General features: G+C 39.9%; 1 protein-coding gene, 1 long non-coding RNA gene and 1 other non-coding gene across 10 annotated transcripts in view; 2 read left to right on the plus strand and 1 right to left on the minus strand.

Annotated features, from left to right (window-relative positions):
* The window catches only part of METTL6 (methyltransferase like 6), a 14,882-nt gene extending 4,640 nt beyond the window's left edge, over positions 1–10,242 (plus strand). For 7 of the 8 annotated variants that reach the window (XM_038570808.1, XM_038570806.1, XM_038570809.1 and 4 more), the window contains 3 exons: positions 1,630–1,800; positions 8,487–8,628; positions 9,933–10,242. In XM_038570808.1, the coding sequence (XP_038426736.1) occupies positions 1,630–1,800; positions 8,487–8,628; positions 9,933–10,087 (468 nt within the window). In that variant the 3' untranslated portion in view covers positions 10,088–10,242. The remainder of the gene's footprint in view (positions 1–1,629; positions 1,801–8,486; positions 8,629–9,932) is intronic. The other variant, XM_038570810.1, reaches the window with a different exon arrangement.
* LOC119865479 lies at positions 2,871–2,977 on the minus strand. Its single transcript, XR_005377308.1, has one exon. It is a non-coding gene; the product is annotated as a U6 spliceosomal RNA (small nuclear RNA).
* Positions 10,243–11,779: 1,537 nt separating the features above from the next.
* Positions 11,780–18,728, plus strand: part of LOC111091927 — a 31,254-nt gene continuing 24,305 nt past the window's right edge. The window contains exons 1-2 of the long non-coding RNA XR_005377012.1: positions 11,780–11,942; positions 16,583–16,688. This is a non-coding gene — a long non-coding RNA (uncharacterized LOC111091927). The remainder of the gene's footprint in view (positions 11,943–16,582; positions 16,689–18,728) is intronic.

An 18,728-nucleotide genomic window follows, 5' to 3' on the forward strand; every position in this document is an offset into this window, starting at 1 on the left:
GCTCTGTTCTGTGATGGACTCACAAAAACGTCATTACTTTGCTATCTATCCATCTTTTTTCTTACTATAGGATGGGAGCTACCTTTTTATACCTCTATACATCTTTGAACTGAAACCGGAAGACCTTTAATTCATCTGGGTAACCAGTCTCTAACGGTGTAGAACTAGTTGTTCAAACACAGTAAATTGAATAAGAAATTCCTTTTTTTTCCCCTGATAATTGTTACTTTTATTATCTACTTTTTATATATACTTGTCATCTTTGTTACCTGTTTTTTTGTCATACGCAGTACTAAATTCCTCTGTATACGTGGGTCTGTCTGTTCTGCCTCAGTCATTTATTTGTCCCCCTTCAGACCTCATTGCTTTAGTATTACATTTTGTAAAATGTTTTGATGTCAGTCATGTAAATCCCCCTTCATTGTTCTTCAATTTAAAAATTGGCTATTCCTAAAGATTTGCTTCCAGATGAATTAAATTTGCCTTGTCAAGTTTCTAGAAATCCATTAGGATTCTGTTGAGAGTGCATTGGATTTAGAAGTGGAATTATAGGGAAGTCTGGGTGGCTCAGCAGTTAAGCGTCTGCCTTCAGCCCATGGCATGATCCTGGAGTCCTAGGATTGAGTTCCACATCGGGCTCCCTGCATGGAGCCTTCTTCTCCCTCTGCCTATGTCTCTGCCTCTCTCTATCTCTGTGTCGCGAATGAATGAATGAATAAATGAAATCTGTAAAAAAAAAAAAAAAAAGTGGAATTATAGATACAAATTGGTATCTTTTCAATATCGAATCTTCCCATCCAGTACCTTCGTATCTGTTTATTCAAGTCGTCATTCACACTAAAGAGAAAAATTTAATGTGTTTTTTTTTTTTAAGATTTTTATTTATTCATAGAGACACACAGAGAGAGAGAGGCAGAGACACAGGCAGAGGGAGAAGCAGGCTCCATGCAGGGAGCCTCCGATCCCGGGCCTCCAGGATCACACCCCAGGCTGCAGGCGGCGCTAAACCGCTGCGCCACAGGGGCTGCCCATTTAATGGGTTTTTATTATGCTCTTGTAACACCTTATACTTACTCTTTTTTTATGATACTTTTATATATTATCTTTTCTTGTAATGCTTTTAAACCACCATCCACAAAGTTGTGGTAAAAAAAAAGAAAGAAAGAAAAAGAAAAGTCAGGCTGCCTCAAGGGAAACTATGCCCTGAAGAACTGTGGGAACATCTCCATGAGTGGATTTGGAAGGACTTCTCAGAGGATTTAGGCATATAGTGGGTGAATCAAAGGATTAAGGAAGCACAGGTCAGTTTTGACTTTTCGTCCCTTTAGAGATACATGCTTCTAGAATGCTAAGTTTTGAATGTGACAGCTTGTGTCTCTCCTCAGTTAAAGATAATTTGTTAAAACGAAATCTTGATCCTCATAGCAATATTGAATATTACATGCTTTAGTGTGCAAATGGTGTATCACTCAGTTTTACCCAGTATCAAAGTGATTTTAATTTTTGTGCAGCAGTGCACAAGTGGAAATAGGATCTTTTATTTTTCTTCCTTTGGGTCTCCTTTTGATGCTTTATTTTTCTATGTGTGTCAACATGGATGTTGCATTAAAACTTTTTTTTCTCTTCTAGCAAAATCCTTTATATGACTCAGAAAGATGCAAGGTGTTCCAGTGTGATCTAACCAAAGATGACCTTCTGGAACATGTGCCCCCAGAATCTGTGGATGTTGTCATGTTGATATTTGTACTCTCTGCTGTTCACCCTGATAAGATGCACCTTGTCTTACAAAATATTTACCAGGTTAGTGATTTGGAGCCTAGAGGTTGGACATCCTGATTTTTTTGCTTACCTCCCTTCTGAGGCTCATGTCTGGAGTCAGAGTCTCCTCATTCTCACTAAGTATAGAACATGTAGTTGGGTATGGAAAGATATTCTTCTACATCAAACATTGACCCTAAATTCTGATTTGTCTGGTAGCCATCACTGCTCTTCAGATCTTGGCCATCCTTGGAACAAGGATGATTTTGCAATTATTTCGGCTCTCTGTGTGTAATAACATGCAGATATGCCCTGCTCTAAAGTGAAGGGAGGATATGGTTCAGTGGTCAAGAACCATCCAGCGCCAGAGTGCCTAGAGACAAAACCTGGCTTCCCTGTTTAAATAATTCCTTTACCTCCCTGAGCCTCAGTTTCATTACTTAAAGAATACTGAGCTACTAGATTGTACGAAATAGATGAGATATGTATAAAGTGTTGAGCACATTGCCTAGAACATGGTAAGTGTTCTTTAAAAGTCAGCCATTTTTACTATCATCATGGTTACTAGACTGAGGAGAACCCAAACAGCTCTGGCCATTACGAGGCTACTGTAGCATTGGGGAAGTAAAGGGACACTCTTAAGTCGTGTGATTCAAGAAAGACAAATCACCTCACCTTCCTTGGGCATCAGTTTCCTTGGCTGTAAAATGGGGATGTCTCTCAGTTACTGAGAGATATAGATGAGATCACGAATGAGGCTATTTTGTAAACTATAGTGGAATTTCTCTTATATCTACGGCAACAGTGTTATTCATTTAAAAATCAACTAATCAAGAAATCAAAAAAGGTACATTCACCTTAAACATTTTGTTTAATGAACACCCAATGCTCATCCCATCAAGTGCCTTCCTCAGTGCCTATCACCCAGTTACCCCATCTCTCCCACCCACCTCCCCGTCACTACCCTTTGTTCGTTTCTCAGAGTTAGGAGTCTCTCATGTTTTGTCGCCCTCTCTAATTTTTCTCACTCATTTTCCCTCCTTTCCCTTATAATCCCTTTCACTATTTCTTATATTTCTCGTATGAGTGAAACCATATGATGATTGTCCTCAAAAAATATGGAGCACTTCACGAATTTGCATGTCATCCATGCGCAGGGGCCATGCTAATCTTCTCTGTATCATTCCAATTTTAGTATATGTGCTGCCAAAGCGAGCACAGCATTTGGTTTCTTTAAAATTAGATCAGGGCAGCCCTGGTGGCGCAGCGGTTTGGCGCTGCCTGCAGCCCGGGGCGTGATCCTGGAGACCCCGGATCGAGTCCCACATCAGGCTCTCTGTATGATGCCTGCTTCTCCCTCTGCCTGTGTCTCTGCCTCTCTCTCTGTCTCTATGAATAAATAAATAAAATCTTTTAAAAAATAATAATAATAAAATAAAATTAGAGCAAAGGGTGCCTGGGTGGCTCATTCAGTTCAGTATCTGCCTTCAGGTCAGGTCATGATCCTGGCATCTAGCCCTGCATCAAGCTCTCCGCTCAGTGGGGAGTCTGTTTCTCCCTCTGCCCCCTCCCCCTACTCGTGTTCATGTGCTCTCTCTCAAATAAATAAACAATTTTGTAGTGGATCGAAGACTTAAAAACAAGTGGAAAGTAACGTGAGGGCAGAGTTGTTTTTTTGTTTTAAGATTTTATTTATTCATGAGAGACAGAGAGAGGCAGAGACACAGGCAGAGGTAGAAGCAGGCTCCATGCAGGGAGCCCGATGTGGGACCCAATCCCAGGTCTCCAGGATCACGCCCTGGACTGAAGGCAGGCGCTAAACCGCTGAGCCACCTGGGCTGTCTAAGGGCAGAGTTTTTATATTTTTACTCATATTTAGCCTTGATTCTCCCACAGCTAATTAAATAGCGGTTTGTTTAGTGCTTTTTTTAAATCAGTCTTTCCAAAAGTATTGAATGTACTTTTCATAGAAAATAAGAATGCTCATTATTTGCATATTGCATATTGCATATTGTTTATGTATTCCTATATAATTTTAAATCTAAGTACAGCTGGCATAAGTAAGTTTGGGAACCAACACAGCAGCTCACCCGGGAGCCATTAAAATGCGAGGGCATACAATCTAAACAGCCTGTAAGTCTCACCTGTTCAGTGAGTCAGGGGCTTCAGTCAGTCTGCTTTATGAAGGGAGAGAAGAACATTGAGCAAGTTGAAAAAATAGATGTTTTAAATGTTTTTTAAGTAGTAAGGTGGAAATTTCAAGACCTAGAAACCTGTTAGTAATTATTCTCACTTAGTATCTTAAGGAATTCAGATATTGCCATCTTGGTTTCAGCTCTCTGCTTATGAGGTTTTGTAAGGTTTTTTCCTCCTTCCTTCCCCATTCCCTGCCCATGGTATCTAAGCAGATGAGAAGGTAGCATGTACCCACAAATGGGCATGGACCTGAAGCTGGGTGAAGAGGGAAGAGAGGGCATCAGGGAAGAGATGGTAGGATCACCTGATTTGAAAATCCAGGTGAGGGCAAAGGATGAATAAAGATGGAGAACTACAGAAGAAGCTGGAAAGATGGTTGAGGGGGATGACCAGGGTGACTAGTATAAAATGAGAGACCAGAGGTATTACACTTTTTGGTGTTGACAAGACTTGAGGATATTACTATGGGAGTAAGTGGTTTAGAGGGTGGAGGACAGGGTCTTGGAAGAGAGAAGCTCAAGTCATTAAGAAGCCAGCATATTTGGAAGGATAATCTGCATATATTGAAATTGCTCAAAACTAATGAGTAGTATTGAGGATAGGATTAAAAACCAGAAGTTATATTCACTCATGAGACAGGGAAATGACCCTGGAACTAATAGATGACAATAACATTAAGGGATAAGATGAAATGATGTGATGACACATCATCGGATGCCAGGGGTTTTAGGGAGGAAAGAGAATACAGGAGAAAGTAGCATGAGAAGCATAGAGGACACTAACCTCATCTCCAAGCCCAATGGTACAAGGGTCAGTAAAGAGAACACAGCCCTAACTTGAGAGGTTGCAGGGAAAACAGAGTCCTCAGGGGACAGTTTGTTAGCACAGGAATCTGAAAGGAACATTCAGAAGAGATGGATACTAGTGATTGTACTGATGAGGGGTTTCAGGAATGGGGGAGAAGTAGGAGACAGGGACAGAACAAGAAGTATCTAGAACTTTATGGGGATGAGAGTGCCTACTATCAGTACTTCTTTTCAGAATTACTCTGGAGGTCCTAATCAGCTCAAAAAGAAGGGAAAAAGATAAGAGAAAACTATTTGCAGACCATTGTCTAATTAGAAAATATTAAAAGATGACAAAAGTATAAGATGAATGTAATGTACTTAAAATGTCACTTAGCTATACACCTATAAAAGAGTAACATGCATTGTACAATTTTACTTTTCCATTTAATATTACACATTTTATTTGTTTTTTTGTTTGATGTGGAGTTTTTTGGTAGGGTTTTTTTTTTTCCTGAGCAGTTTAACAAGCTGGTTCTAAGTTTACATGAAAGAAAAAAGGGTCAAAACACTCCTGAAGAAGAATGAGATGGGAAAAATTTATACTCTACCAGATATAAGGACTTACTACTGCTGCAGTAATTAAGACAGAATGGTATTGACAGAGGGACAGAAATAACGAATGTGATAGCTTAAAAACTAAACCTATGCATAAATAGAAATTTGCTGTATGATGGAGGTGATGATGAAGATCACTGGGAAAAGGATTGTTGAGTGAGTACTGCTGGGACCACTGGGTGTCTTTGCAGGAGAAAGCGAAATTGTCCTCACATCCTATATAAAAATCGTTCTCGGATCAAGACTTAAATGGAAAAGACAAATTTAAGTCTTTCAGAAGAAAATAAAAGAAAAAAATCTTTGTAACCTCTGACTGGGGAAAAGTTTCTCAAGACCCAAAGCATTCTAAGCATAAAGATGATCATAAGAGTAGGAGCTGCTGTCTTCAAGACCATATAATACAAAGGAATTTTAAAAACAACTTGGAGAAAGTAATTTAAAGTTTATACGACGAAAGATTAGTATCCAGAATATGTGAGGAATTCCCATCTAAGAAAGATAAGCAAATTAACAGAAGAATGGCAAACATGAATAGTTGTTTTATTGAAGAGAACACACATATGAAAAGATAACCTCAGTAACCCAGAAAATGTAAAATAAAACCCCAATGAGACACTGTTAGATTAACAAAATTAAGAAGTCTGACAAAGCTCAGTATTGATGGAGGATATGCCTATTCTTGATTTAAATGGAAAAGTAGAATATACTATCTACATTTTAATAATAAAATGCTATGTATATTTTTTGGGGTTGAGCTGTCTCAGTCCACACTTGGCCCCCATTATAACCTTTCTTTAGTAATTAATTCCATTTCAGCAATGCTTTCTATTTTTACCCCCTAATAGAAATCTTTTTTATGCTGATCCGGAATGAGTTTTTAGTGGATTGCATCTCTCTGCCATCATACATAGTCACATAGTGACTGGCTCATTAATTTCAAATCACGTGCTTCATCAGGAAATTACCAGAGGAGTAGCTAGCTATCTCTCAGCCTCTGATAATAGTAAGACACCCTTTGGGCAGCTCTGAGGCTTTGCACAAACAACCACAGTAATAAGCTGTTGTAAGGTAGATGTAATTACTATAGGATTTAAACTACCTAAGTGTAAAATGAAAGACAGCCTTAAAGTTGAATTCCCTCATTTTTGGAATAGAATGATGAAGTAAAAATAGACAAAACTTGTCATCAGAGGACTGGGTATTTGTATTCCAATGCCAACAGCTTGCCTGGAAACCTCAGGCAAGTCACCTCTACTCCGAGCCTTACCTACCCTACTTCTCAGAGTTAGAGAATGAAAGAACATGATGGTGAGAGTACAGTATCAAGATCAAAGAAGGCATTAGTATCAGACTTACTATTTTATGGACAAGAAGACACAGGGATGTAATTTGCTCAAGGTCATTCAACTAGTTATGGAAGAACTGGGATATGAATCAAGATTTCCAAATTCCTGAGTGTTTCTTTCCACAGTCCCAAGTAGCCCTTCCTTCCTTCTAGATTAAGAATAAGTCTTTTTTTATATAAACTAATTTTTTCAGAATTTCCCTTGCAATCATTCACATTTTTTTAAAACTTAGCATTTCAGACTAAGCTAAGGTAGGTGTATATATCCAAGAGGCTCTTTACAGACAAGTTTAAAATGCATGCTCATGTTGATAAGAATTTACTAAATGAAAAAAAAAAAAGAATTTACTAAATGAGGAAATCTGCAGCACACTTGGAAGTATTAGGGACAATCTTTCATACTCTCTTCAGAAGAGAAAGTAGGTCAAACTGCGTCAGAAACCTATTATAATAGTTATGTCGTGTCTTAAAAATCATCTTACTGATGTGATGAATCAGAATAAGATTTAATAAAATTAGTGCCCCCCTTTAAAGTCCACTCATATTTGGTAGTGTTAATGCGGTTTGAAAGAATCTCATATAAAAAGCAAATGTCGGGCAGCCCCGGTGGCTCAGCGTTTAGCGCCGCCTGCAGCCCAGGGCGTGATCCTGGAGATCCTGGATCGAGTCCCACGTCGGGCTCTCTGCATGGAGCCTGCTTCTCCCTCTGCCTGTGTCTCTGCCTCTCTCTCTCTCTCTCTCTCTCTCTCTGTCTCTATGAATAAATAAATAAAATCTTTAAAAAAAAAATAAAATAAAAAGCAAATGTCAGTACGTACCACTTTCTATTCATTCTGAAAAGCATATGCTATTTGCTTTGCAAGATAGAGGCAATTATACCCACACCCTGCTGATCCACCTCCCAGTTTTTGAGACACCCATTCTGTGACACATCTCTGAAAGGCTTTAAGTGAGGGCTTCCTAGCTGGGCCTGTCACTGATCCCCGTCCCTACACTACTGCACTGGTCTGAGGATCTCCTATCAAAAAATGCAGCACATGGGAAGAATACTGTTACCCCCTCCCCTCTCTGTCTTGTTAGTAGTGTGAATGGAATTGGAATAACACCTCATCCAGGTCCAGGGCTAACAGATGTCTCTGATTCTATAATATGCTGCCTTTGATCCAAATGTGAGTCTTGACTCCCACACATACTAGCTGATGTGTGAATTGTGGAGAAATCACACTTATTTTTACCTGATGTCAATTTCCTCATCTCACATGAGGCAATCACTCCATCCTTCCTCCCTCCTATCTGAGAAACTACAGAGTGCTATTAGCTATCATTAGTATGGTGGGTAAGGTATGCATAGTTGTAGCACAGTGAACCCCATGTTGACACTCAGAATGAAGCCAGCCAGAATCATTAAGAAGATAAAAATAACATTTTTTTAAAGGGACAATTTAATCCAGGATCCTATACTAGGAGATGGCTAAAAATGTTGGGAGAACATGCTTTAAAGGAGCCAACACTATTTCTTTTAATATCATTAACATTTAATTGTATGACCCTGGACCTTGTAAGGGCTCAGGAGGTAACCCTTGAATATGTGGGGCCATGCAGGTGTTGCTATACCTTTGATTAAGGAGGATCTTTTTCCTTCATGCTTTGGGTGGTTCAGTCTGGTTTCTTTCATAATTATCACAGATGTAAGTTATTTTAATACCTGAATCAATCAGGTTTTGTTTTGAGTAGTTTTATTTGAGCCGTCAACGTGTTAAGTGCTACCTGCTTTTGTTTCATAGGTATTGAAACCAGGCAAAAGTGTCTTGTTTCGTGACTATGGGCTGTATGATCATGCCATGCTCAGGTTTAAAGCTGGCAGCAAACTTGGGGAAAACTTTTATGCTAGACAAGATGGAACAAGATCATATTTTTTTACTGATGGTAAGGTCAATAGAATTTGCTTTTATTTCTGTTTACTTGTTTGCATTATCATTGTGGTTCTGGGTGGGAATGGGAGCAACAACACGTAGCACATGCACAAGGTCCTGGCTGGAACAGTCTCCAGTACACACCACTTAGCCAGCACCAGGGATGATAGGGACATAGCTATGACCGTGGTGAGCTCTCAAGCCTCCTCTGGTCACAGTATCTAGTTAATGAACCTGGGTTAATGGACAGCCTCTGACATGCCACATGTATAACCTACCAGGAACTGTGCTGGAAAAGGGGGAGGGCAAATCAGGATCTTCACTTTGTTCAGGCATGAATAAAACAAGGCTGGCTCAGTCGGAGGAGCATGCAGCTCTTGATCTCAAGGTTGTGAGTTTGAGCCCCACGTTGGGTGTAGAGATTACTTTTTTGAAAAGAAAAAGGTAAATAAACTTAAAAAAATAACATGTGTACAAGTAGGACTGTATAATGCCTGGAGGTTACCTTCCCAGGTCACAAAGGCAAGACATTTTTCTCTATAAAGGTTTTAAGTAAACAAGTTTGCTATAAAGGGGTCTTAAACATTTGTACATCTTGCAATGAAATATTCTTTTGTGTTTAAAATGAAATAAAAAATGAGTGGCCTTAAAATTTTTTAAAAATGAGTGATTACCTTTATGACTGCGAAGTTAAAAATGTCAGGTGAAAATTAAAAATTTGTTTTAATGTTTCTGATTTCATGAAATCTGAGTAAACCAATTGTAAATAACTGAGAAGACACATTGAGGTCTACAGAGTGCTTCAGAACACATTCTTCAGAGTAATGCTCTAAGAGTCTTATTTTTACTATGTAGCCATTCTATTTGATTTTAGACAATAGTGATGTATTACTTGGGTTCAATTTTCCTGAGGGTGTATCACCAAAAAGTGACGGTTTTCCCCAGTCTGGTCACAGATTTTCCTCCATCATGTTAGGCTAGATGAAGTACTTGATACAAATATACTGACACGTGAAAACTTGGTATAAATCTAGCCAGTTTGGAATTTTGTTTCTTTTCACTTGGACTTTTGTATTTGAGGACTCACAATAATAGGGCAAGGTGGACTCCAGGTTTTCCTTCAACTTTTCTGGACCAGTTATTTAGTTAAGGTTTTCTATCTGAGTGTAAGATGACAAGTAGGAATGTCACTTTCCAAAACAAAACCATCTAGAAATTATAGCATGAAATATCCCAGTGAGCACCCCCTCTTTACCACTGCAGAGCAAATGTAGTAGTATCGAGGCCTTGAGCATTGTTGATCTGCTTGCCTTACAGAATTCCTGGCTCGGCTCTTTACGGACACAGGTTACGAAGAAGTGGTGAATGAGTATGTGTTTCGTGAGACGGTGAACAAAAAAGAAGGCCTGTGTGTGCCAAGGGTTTTCCTTCAGAGCAAATTCCGAAAGTGTCCTAAGAACCCAACTCCATGACCATGGGCTGGGTCACAAATTGTGACCTTTCATGAGGTTGACATTTGTGCCTCCGCTTGAAGAGGAAAGGTTAAAGCCACTATTTTGTATATTTTTATATCTCAACCTTTTAAAATGAGTATATATAATTTTTATATTAAAAAATAGCAAGCGTGTGTGTGTGTGTGTGTGTTATTGAAATACAAATAAAATTGCCAGGCCTGAAAAAGTTTTATGGTATAATGTAATATAACCATGCTGTCTGACTAAAATTCCACCAAGGGGAATGCATAAGCACTTACAGAGATCCTTACCGTCACTCCTGTGATTCTGTAAATGTGCCTCTAGGCAGCATGTCAGGCAATCCTGTGGAAAAAGGAGGCCAAATAGACAAAAATAACACATTCAGATGTATTTTTAGCCTGAAGGAAAGTTCTTTTTTCTTTTTCCAGCGTCTCTCACTTGCCTATTTCTCTCTGCTTCAGTTCATTTATACATATGCCTCTTCAAGACCAGTGTTTCACAAATACAGCTTTTGCTATGACGCAGGAACCTACCATGGCTCCCTGCCTAATTCTTGAAACTCTAATTGAGCCAGGCCCTGGCCACACTCTCCAGGGAGAGAGGGGAAGGCCAACACCTGTCCTCCCCATCCACCTGATGTAGCTTCTCTAGGAGTGCCACAGATGGATTGTCCTCATAAAGGAAAAGCTGCAGAGTGTTCACTTGGAATATTTTAAGTTGGCCTAATGACATACCTACCTTGGATACTGAGCAAGGTGACCTCTCAGTGGCCCACTTTTAAAATACACTGGTTGTGAAATCTACTTAAATGAATGACATGATGTAATCCATCAGTTTAAGCTATGAGACAATGGACTGGATTAAGAAAAATAAGGCTGAACCTAACAAAAGCATGGCATAAGTCCCACTGCCTCTGTGTCCTCCTGTCGATTCTCCCCAGGCAAGTCTCTATTATTTGCATCACAGGTTAAGAGTAGAGCAGCAGGGATTTCCACAGTTTCGGTGCCCAGGGACCCAGGAAAGCAAAGCCACAGTTCAGTAGCAAAACTCAAACAGCATTTGTTGAATCATAGTATAAAGAATCCACCAATATTACCTTGTCTTCATAGACAGAAAACTGCTCCAGAAAGACAGTACTAGTGAACTGTGTACATGCCATAGTGTAGTATGGGTATATAGTTTATATCTGATATATATATTATACCACACAATATATATCCCGTACTGTACCATGTAGTACGAGGTACTTTGGAGTTTTTGGTATATACTACATTCTTTAGTGCTAATGAAATTGTATCATGATTTGGAGTTTGGAAAGCAGGGTTCGAGTGCAGGACTTATGCCACACAAGTCCTCAGCTTCTTGGAGCCTCAGCTTTTACATCCCTAAGGCTGAGCTCCTGGGGCCTACAGCACAGGGCTGCTGCTAACACTAAATGAAATTCACTTGGGAGTGCTTTGTTTACTAAAAAGTCCCGGCTAACTGCTAGTACTCTCTATTAGTTTGCATTCCCCGCCCCCCAGCACCCAAGAAAATAACCTCTCCCGTTAGGAAATCCTAATTCCTCTTCCAGAAGGCTGTTATTTTAAATCTTGGGTTCCTCAAGAGAGCTTGGGATTTGGATGTGCCGCCGCAAGGTGGCGCTAGATGCTCAATAATCCCACTGGCCTTTGCTCCCATTTTAGTCATGGGTCTAGCATGTTCATTTTTATTGTCATTGGAAAGGAAGGAAAATGCTTACAAATGTACTTTCTAGGTCAACTTTATCTCCTAAGGTCAATTTTGGCCTCGCTGTGAAGATGAGAAGTAAAGATACCTCTATCCAACGTTCAGTCTACTTTACCTACAGAAGGTAGTTTGCTTTCAACTGAATTTGTGTAACATTTTTAGACAATAGGCTCTGAGTATGCCTGCAATGCCCCCGTCCCTCTCTCATTCCTGAATGGTTCTGTGGATTCATTTTTACTGTTGCTAGGGATTAAGGCAAAGCAAAAGAAGGGACTGCAGCATGGATACTGTTTGCCTCACACATTCATAGTTATCTTTGACAGCATTTGGTTTCCTATTTCACAGTAGTCAAGCAAGGAAGAGAAAATTGTGAAATAAATCATGTGCACCAAGAGAGCGAAGCAGGACCATGTCTGCTGTCGGGAAGCAAACATTTAATATAAACTTAAATAGGCTCTCCTCCTGAAACCAAATATTCCATTAAAAATAAAATTAGCTATGTTCATTTTTCTGCCCTCCTCACACCTGGGGCATTTCATTAGATAGTGTTCCACAAATACCCACTCGAGAAACAGGACACCTTGGGGTTGCTCTGGCTGGAGTACAAGGAGGAGGGAGGACAATGTGGGTACACGATGAGAGGTAGGGAAGCAACCCAACCAGATCTTCACTAAGGCAAAGTGGTACAGCCAGGAAAGCAATCACCAACACTCAACATCAGAGGAAAGAAAAAGAGGAAGCGAGGCTATGGAAAACTTGAGGGTAGCAGCTGGCAACTGTCACCATCACTTGGAAAGAAAATTTCCACATTTTTCAGTTAGAGGCGTCATATGCCCTGCTATAAGGGCATGGCCACGGAGATGAGACCATGACGCAGAGCTCTTTCACAGTAACTTTCAAGCACGACTAGAAAAATATCATGAGTAGCAAAATAAGACCGTCCCTAGAGGAAATGCAACTTCTAAGAAAATGGTCAGCTCTAGTTAGAAACAAATTTAGACTCCCTTCTTTCACCTATCAAATGAATAAAACTTAAAAAATAGTGATACCTAATGCTGGTAAAAGGATGGAGAGACCAATTAATGGAGATACTAAAAGTACAGCTTCTCTAAAACAGCACTGTCCACCAGAATTTTCTGAAGTGATGGAAATGACCTCTGTGTTTTCCGATATGGTAGCCACTAGCCACATGTGATTACTGAGGACTAAGGCTAGTGGATTGTGCTACAGAGGAACGGACTTTAAAATTACATTTAAATATAAATGTGGCCACATGTGGCTAGTTGCTATCATACTGGACAAAGCAAGTCTAGAACTCAAACATTGTATATAGCAAATTTCATATCTATACATAATCTATGATCCCGTAATTCCATGTTTGGGAATCCAATTTAAGGAAATAATTAGAGGTATTTATACAAACATTTTCATCAAAGCGCTATTTAGAGCAGTGTAAAGATAATGACAGCTTAAATATCTAAAAATGGGAGATGGGTTATATAAATTATACCATAAATTAGAATATTGTACAGTCATTAAAACTGTTGTTTTGGAAACTTAATGCTAAGAAAATGCTCCTTATATAATGTAAGCAGGAATATAAAACAGAAGAATGGTTTCAATTATGTTTAATAATAAATTCTATACAAGGACAGGTAGTTTTAAAAAAAAACACACACCTAAGAAGGAACCAATTTCAAATGGTTAAAATATTAGGTTCAGGGTTGTTCAGTTACGGGTGACACTTTTTCTTCTTTTTATGTTTCTGAAATGTTCATGTTGTCTACTCTCACTTTAAGAAAAAAAAATGTAATCTCGCATCCTCAGAACTTTTTCCCAAAACTCACAAGTTAAATGAACTAAAGTCCTTGTGACAAATCTGCTAGAAATGCCATTTCATTTAATGGCATTCAAGCCTTTAAAATTCTTACCCACCAGGAGCTAGAGGATATACCTCCTAAGAGAGAGAATGAGTGTCTTAGGATAGTCTTTTTGTTCCCAGTGCTCTGGAGTGATGGGGAGGTGCCTCATGTTGGAGGAGTTGGGCTGGGCCCTCTATGGCCCTGCTATGGATTTGGAGATGCAGATCCCTCAGTTTGGGGGAATTTAGTCATATTATTTATTTAATGATTCCCCACCACTACCAACACACACACACACACACACACACACACACACGTACCCAGTCTCTTTCTGGAACATTTATTATTGAAATGTTGAACTTTCTGGAGCACCTAGATGGCTCAGAGGTTGAGTGTCTGCCTTTGGCTCAGGTTGTGATCCTGGGGTCCTGGGATAGAGTCCCCCATCAGGCTCCCTGCTCATCAAGGAGTCTGCTTCTCCCTCTGCCTACGTCTCTGCTTCTCTCTGTGTCTCTCATGAATAAATAAAAAAGTCTTAAAAATAAAAATAAACATTGAACATCCTGAACCAATACTATAATTTTACAATCTGTTCTCTTTTCCCAATGTCTCTTTTATTTCATGTTTTGCTTTCTGGGAGATTTGATTCACAATCCTCCACTGAGTTTTTAATTTCTGCTTTCGTATTTTTAAATTCCAAGAATGCTTTTTTATTCGTCAATGTTCATTTTAAGAATAGCAACTTAGTCTTGTTTCATGGTTGCAGCGTCTTGTCTCTCTCTAAGGCATACATTCTCCACAGGAGCTCTATTGGCCCCCAAAGGCACAATAATTGGTTCTTTGCGGGTTGGCAAAAAAAATCTTAGATATTACAGTGCTTTGTAGCCCTTCAAAACTCAACCCTCTCTGACCAAATCACATTCTTCAATATTTAATTTTTCTCATGAGAGAAAATAAAATTGAATTCTGATTTTTCTCCTTAGAGGTGTGATTTAGGTTTTCATGTCCCAGCATAATCTCTATGAATTGATCTGGGTTCTCTAGAAAAACAGAAACCAATTATATAGAGATATATACAAACAGCGTATATCTTGAACAATGCAGGGGTTAGGGGTATCAGTAAAAAATCTGCAATAGCTGGGATCCCTGGGTGGCGCAGCAGTTTGGCGCCTGCCTTTGGCCCAGGGCGCGATCCTGGAGACCCGGGATTGAATCCCACGTCGGGCTCCCGGAGCATGGAGCCTGCTTCTCCCTCTGCCTGTGTCTTTGCCTCTCTCTCTCTCTCAATCTCTATCATAAAAAAAAAAAAAAAAAAAAAATCTGCAATAGCTTTTGACTCCCCCAAAACTTAACTACTAATAGCTTACTGATGAGCAGAAGCTTTACTGCTAACAAACAAGCGGTTAACACATATTTTGTATGTTCTCTGTATTCTATACTGTATTCTTGCAATAAAGTAAGCTAGAGAAAAGATGTTAAGAAAATCATAAGAGAAAATACATTTTCTCTTTTTACAGCATAGTACTGTGCTGTAAAAAATCTGCATATAAATGAACCCATACAGTTCAAACCCCTTTTGTTTTAGTCTCTACTGTGTGAGGGAGAACACTACTACAAGGAATTGGCCCCCACACTTATGAAGGCTAAGAAGTCTAACTAAGGCCTGCAGTTGGCAAGCTGGAGACTCAAAAGAGCAAATAGCATAGTTCTAGTCTGAGCCCGAGGCCTAAGCAGGGTTGTCAGTGGTTTAAGTTTCAGTCTGAGTGTGAAAGCAGGACAAGAACAATGTTCCAGGTCAAGACAGTCAGGCAGAGAGAAAGAATTCATCTTAGCCTTTTATTCTCTTCAGACTTTCAACAAACTGGATGAGGCCCACCCACACTGGGGAGGCCAACCGGCTTTACTTAGTCTACTGACTTAAATACTGATCTCATCCAGCAACGGCCTCATGACACACCCAGAAAAAATGCTTATTTTTTATTTTTTTAAAGATTTTACTTATTTATTCATAAGAGATACACACACACGCACACACACACACACACAGAGGCAGAGACACCAGCAGAGAGAGAAGCAGGCTCCATGCAGGGAGCCTGATGTAGGACTCAACCCTGGGACTCCAGGATCACACCCTGGGCTGAAGGCAGGTGCTAAACCCCTGAGCCACCCAGGGATCCCCCAGAAATAATGTTTAACCAGATATCTGGGTACCCTCATGTCCAGTCAAATTGATACATTAAATTAACCATCACAGGGACTCCTGGGTGGCTCGGTTAAGTGTTGGACTCTTGATTTCAGCTCAGGTCCCGATCTCAGGGTGGTGAGATGGAGCCCAGAGCCTGGCTTCAAGCTCAACAGGGAATCTGCTTGAGATTCTCTCTCTCATTCTCCCTCTGCCCTCGCCCCACTCATTCTCTCTTTCTTTAAAATAAATAAATAAAATATTTTTTAAAAAGGAGGGGCGCCTGGGTGGCTCAGTTGGTTAAACGTCTGCCTTTGGCTCAGGTCATGGTCCCAGGGAACTGGGATCAAGCCCCACATCAGGCTTCCTGCTGAGGTGAATCTGCTTCTCCCTCTCCCTACCTGCCATTCCTCCTTCTTGTGCTCTTCTCTCTCTCTCTCTCTCTCTCTTAAATAAATAAAATATTTTAAAAAGTTTTTTTAAAAATAAAATTAACCATCACACCATTTTCCCCTTTCCTGTTTTGGTCTCTATCTTTATTTTTAAGGGCTTTTCTCAGGTGTGTGGTGATCCTTGGTTTTCCATTTATGTTTTAAAATGGGGAGCTAAAAAGCTGCTGGGAAGTTCTGCGCGTGAGGAGTTAACTGTCAATGTGGGTTCCCCCACATGGTGATCTGATGAGGCTGTTGCTTCTTATAACCTATAGTTTGCTATCTTTAGGTCTTTCCAGAAAATAATCTTCTAGCCCCTGCCGGGTGGATACCATCCTAGCTACCCGTGATCTGGGAACCAAGCCAGTGTGGAGTGAGGAGAATCTCAACACTTGGTATGTAAGCTTTCACTTAGTCTCCAGGGAAGGTTTTAGTGGAGTAATATTTATAATATAGTACTCCATCCTCAATTTTGACTGATGGTGTCCCCTTATCCATAGATATTTTAGGCTAGCCTCTAGTCTTGGTCTGGGGTTGGAATCATACAGTTGTCTGGCATGTGGACATGGGGAGGAAGCTTGTGGGTATAAATGCTCCTTAAGGACTTTCAACCAGTCCTTCTATTTTCAATCCTATCTACACTGATACTTCTAGAAATAGCTGGTGTTGCCATATCCTGAGGCACAAAACTTTTGGGAGTTCTCAACTGAGCTGCTTCTTGTCTTTCATCACTACTGGCTTAAGATTCAATTTCTCAAGGCTACTAGGCAGGTTGCCATTCACCCTTCTGCTTTCAAGTCCCCCATCTTTTCATGTCTTTATAACTTTATCCTGTAAAAAATCATTTTGCTGTCATTTTAGTGGAGTTTCCAGAAAAAGCTGAAATACGTGTGTGTATTTCATCTGCCATCTTTAACCAGAGGGGCTGGGAAGGCAAAAGCAGCACATAGATCGAGGGACAATATGAGGAAGAAAGAGATTGGGATGATTGCCAAACGCAAACGCGCTGAGGATTTGGAGGAATGGAAACAACTTGGGGATGCTGAACTTGGTGGATGTGCTTAGAACTAAAGAAAGGTTAGTTCCAGGCATTCCCCTGGGCAGAGCCCAGGATATTGCTGAAGCAGGGTCAGGCACTATTCAGAGAACTGCTTCAACCTGTGTCCTGAAGTACTTATCAAGGACCTTAGTACTGGCCAGACTTTTTTCCTATTAATGTAATTTATAGGATTCTTGGCCAAGAGAGAAGCTAGCACATCTATAAGGATTTCTTTACAAAGATGTTTATTAGCAGCATTATTTGTAATACTAAATATTAGAAAGAGTCTAAACCAAAGCTCAGCCACAATAACCAATGGATCAAATCCAACCCCCCTTCTATTTCGGTTAGTAAAGTTGACCTGAAGCACAGCCACACCCATGTACACATTGTTTATATTTCCTTTCATGCTATAACAGCAGAGACTATGGCCAGCAAAGCCTAGAATATTTACTAATTGATCCTTTAAGAGAAAGTTTGCTGACCGCTGGTCTAAATAACCAGTAAGAGAATGGATAAGCCAAATAAGGTACATCATACGACAAAATAGAATATAATCAATGAACATGATCTCTAAGAAAAAGTTTGGGTTTTTTTTCAAACTAGTAAAAAATACGCATAACAAAATTTACCATCAACTATTTTTTTTTAATTTGGGGTGGTGGAGGGGCAGAGGGAGAGGAAAAGAGAGAATCCCAAGGAGGCTTCGCACTCACTGCAGAGCCAGATGTGTGGCTCCATCCCACAACCCAAGATCATGACCTGAGCTAAAATCAAGAGTTGGACACCATCTGAACCACCCATTGCCATCAACTTCTTTTTTTGAAGATTTTATTTATTTATTTGACAGAGAGAGAGAGTGGGCACACGCACAAGCAGGGGGAGCAGGAGAGGAAGAAGCAGGATCCCTGATGAGCAAGGAGCCCGACATGGGGCTCGATCCCAGGACACCGGGATTATGACCTGAGCCAAAGGCAGGCGCTTAGCCAATGGAGCCACCCAGGCACCCCACCATCAATTGTTTTTAAGTGTATAGTTTGGTGGTGGTAATTACATTCATATTGTTGTGAAACAGCTTTAGAACATTTGTAAATCTGAAATTCTGTACCCACTAGATAACATTTTCCTTCCCCTCAGCTCTGGTAAGCACCATTATATTTCCTGTTTCTATGAATTTAACTACTTAGATATCTCATTTAAGCAGAATCATATAATTCTTTTTTTTTTGTGACAGGCTTATTTTAATTAGTGTGCTATCCTCAGGGTTCATGCATGATGTAGCATATGACAGGATTTCCTTCCTTCTTAAAGTAGAATAAAATTCCATGTTGTGTATATACCATAGTTTGCTCATCTATTCATCTGTCAGTGGATATTTGGGTTGCTTCTACCCTTC

Source organism: Canis lupus, chromosome 23 (assembly GCF_011100685.1).
Source record: "Canis lupus familiaris isolate Mischka breed German Shepherd chromosome 23, alternate assembly UU_Cfam_GSD_1.0, whole genome shotgun sequence".
NCBI classification, from domain to species: domain Eukaryota; kingdom Metazoa; phylum Chordata; class Mammalia; order Carnivora; family Canidae; genus Canis; species Canis lupus.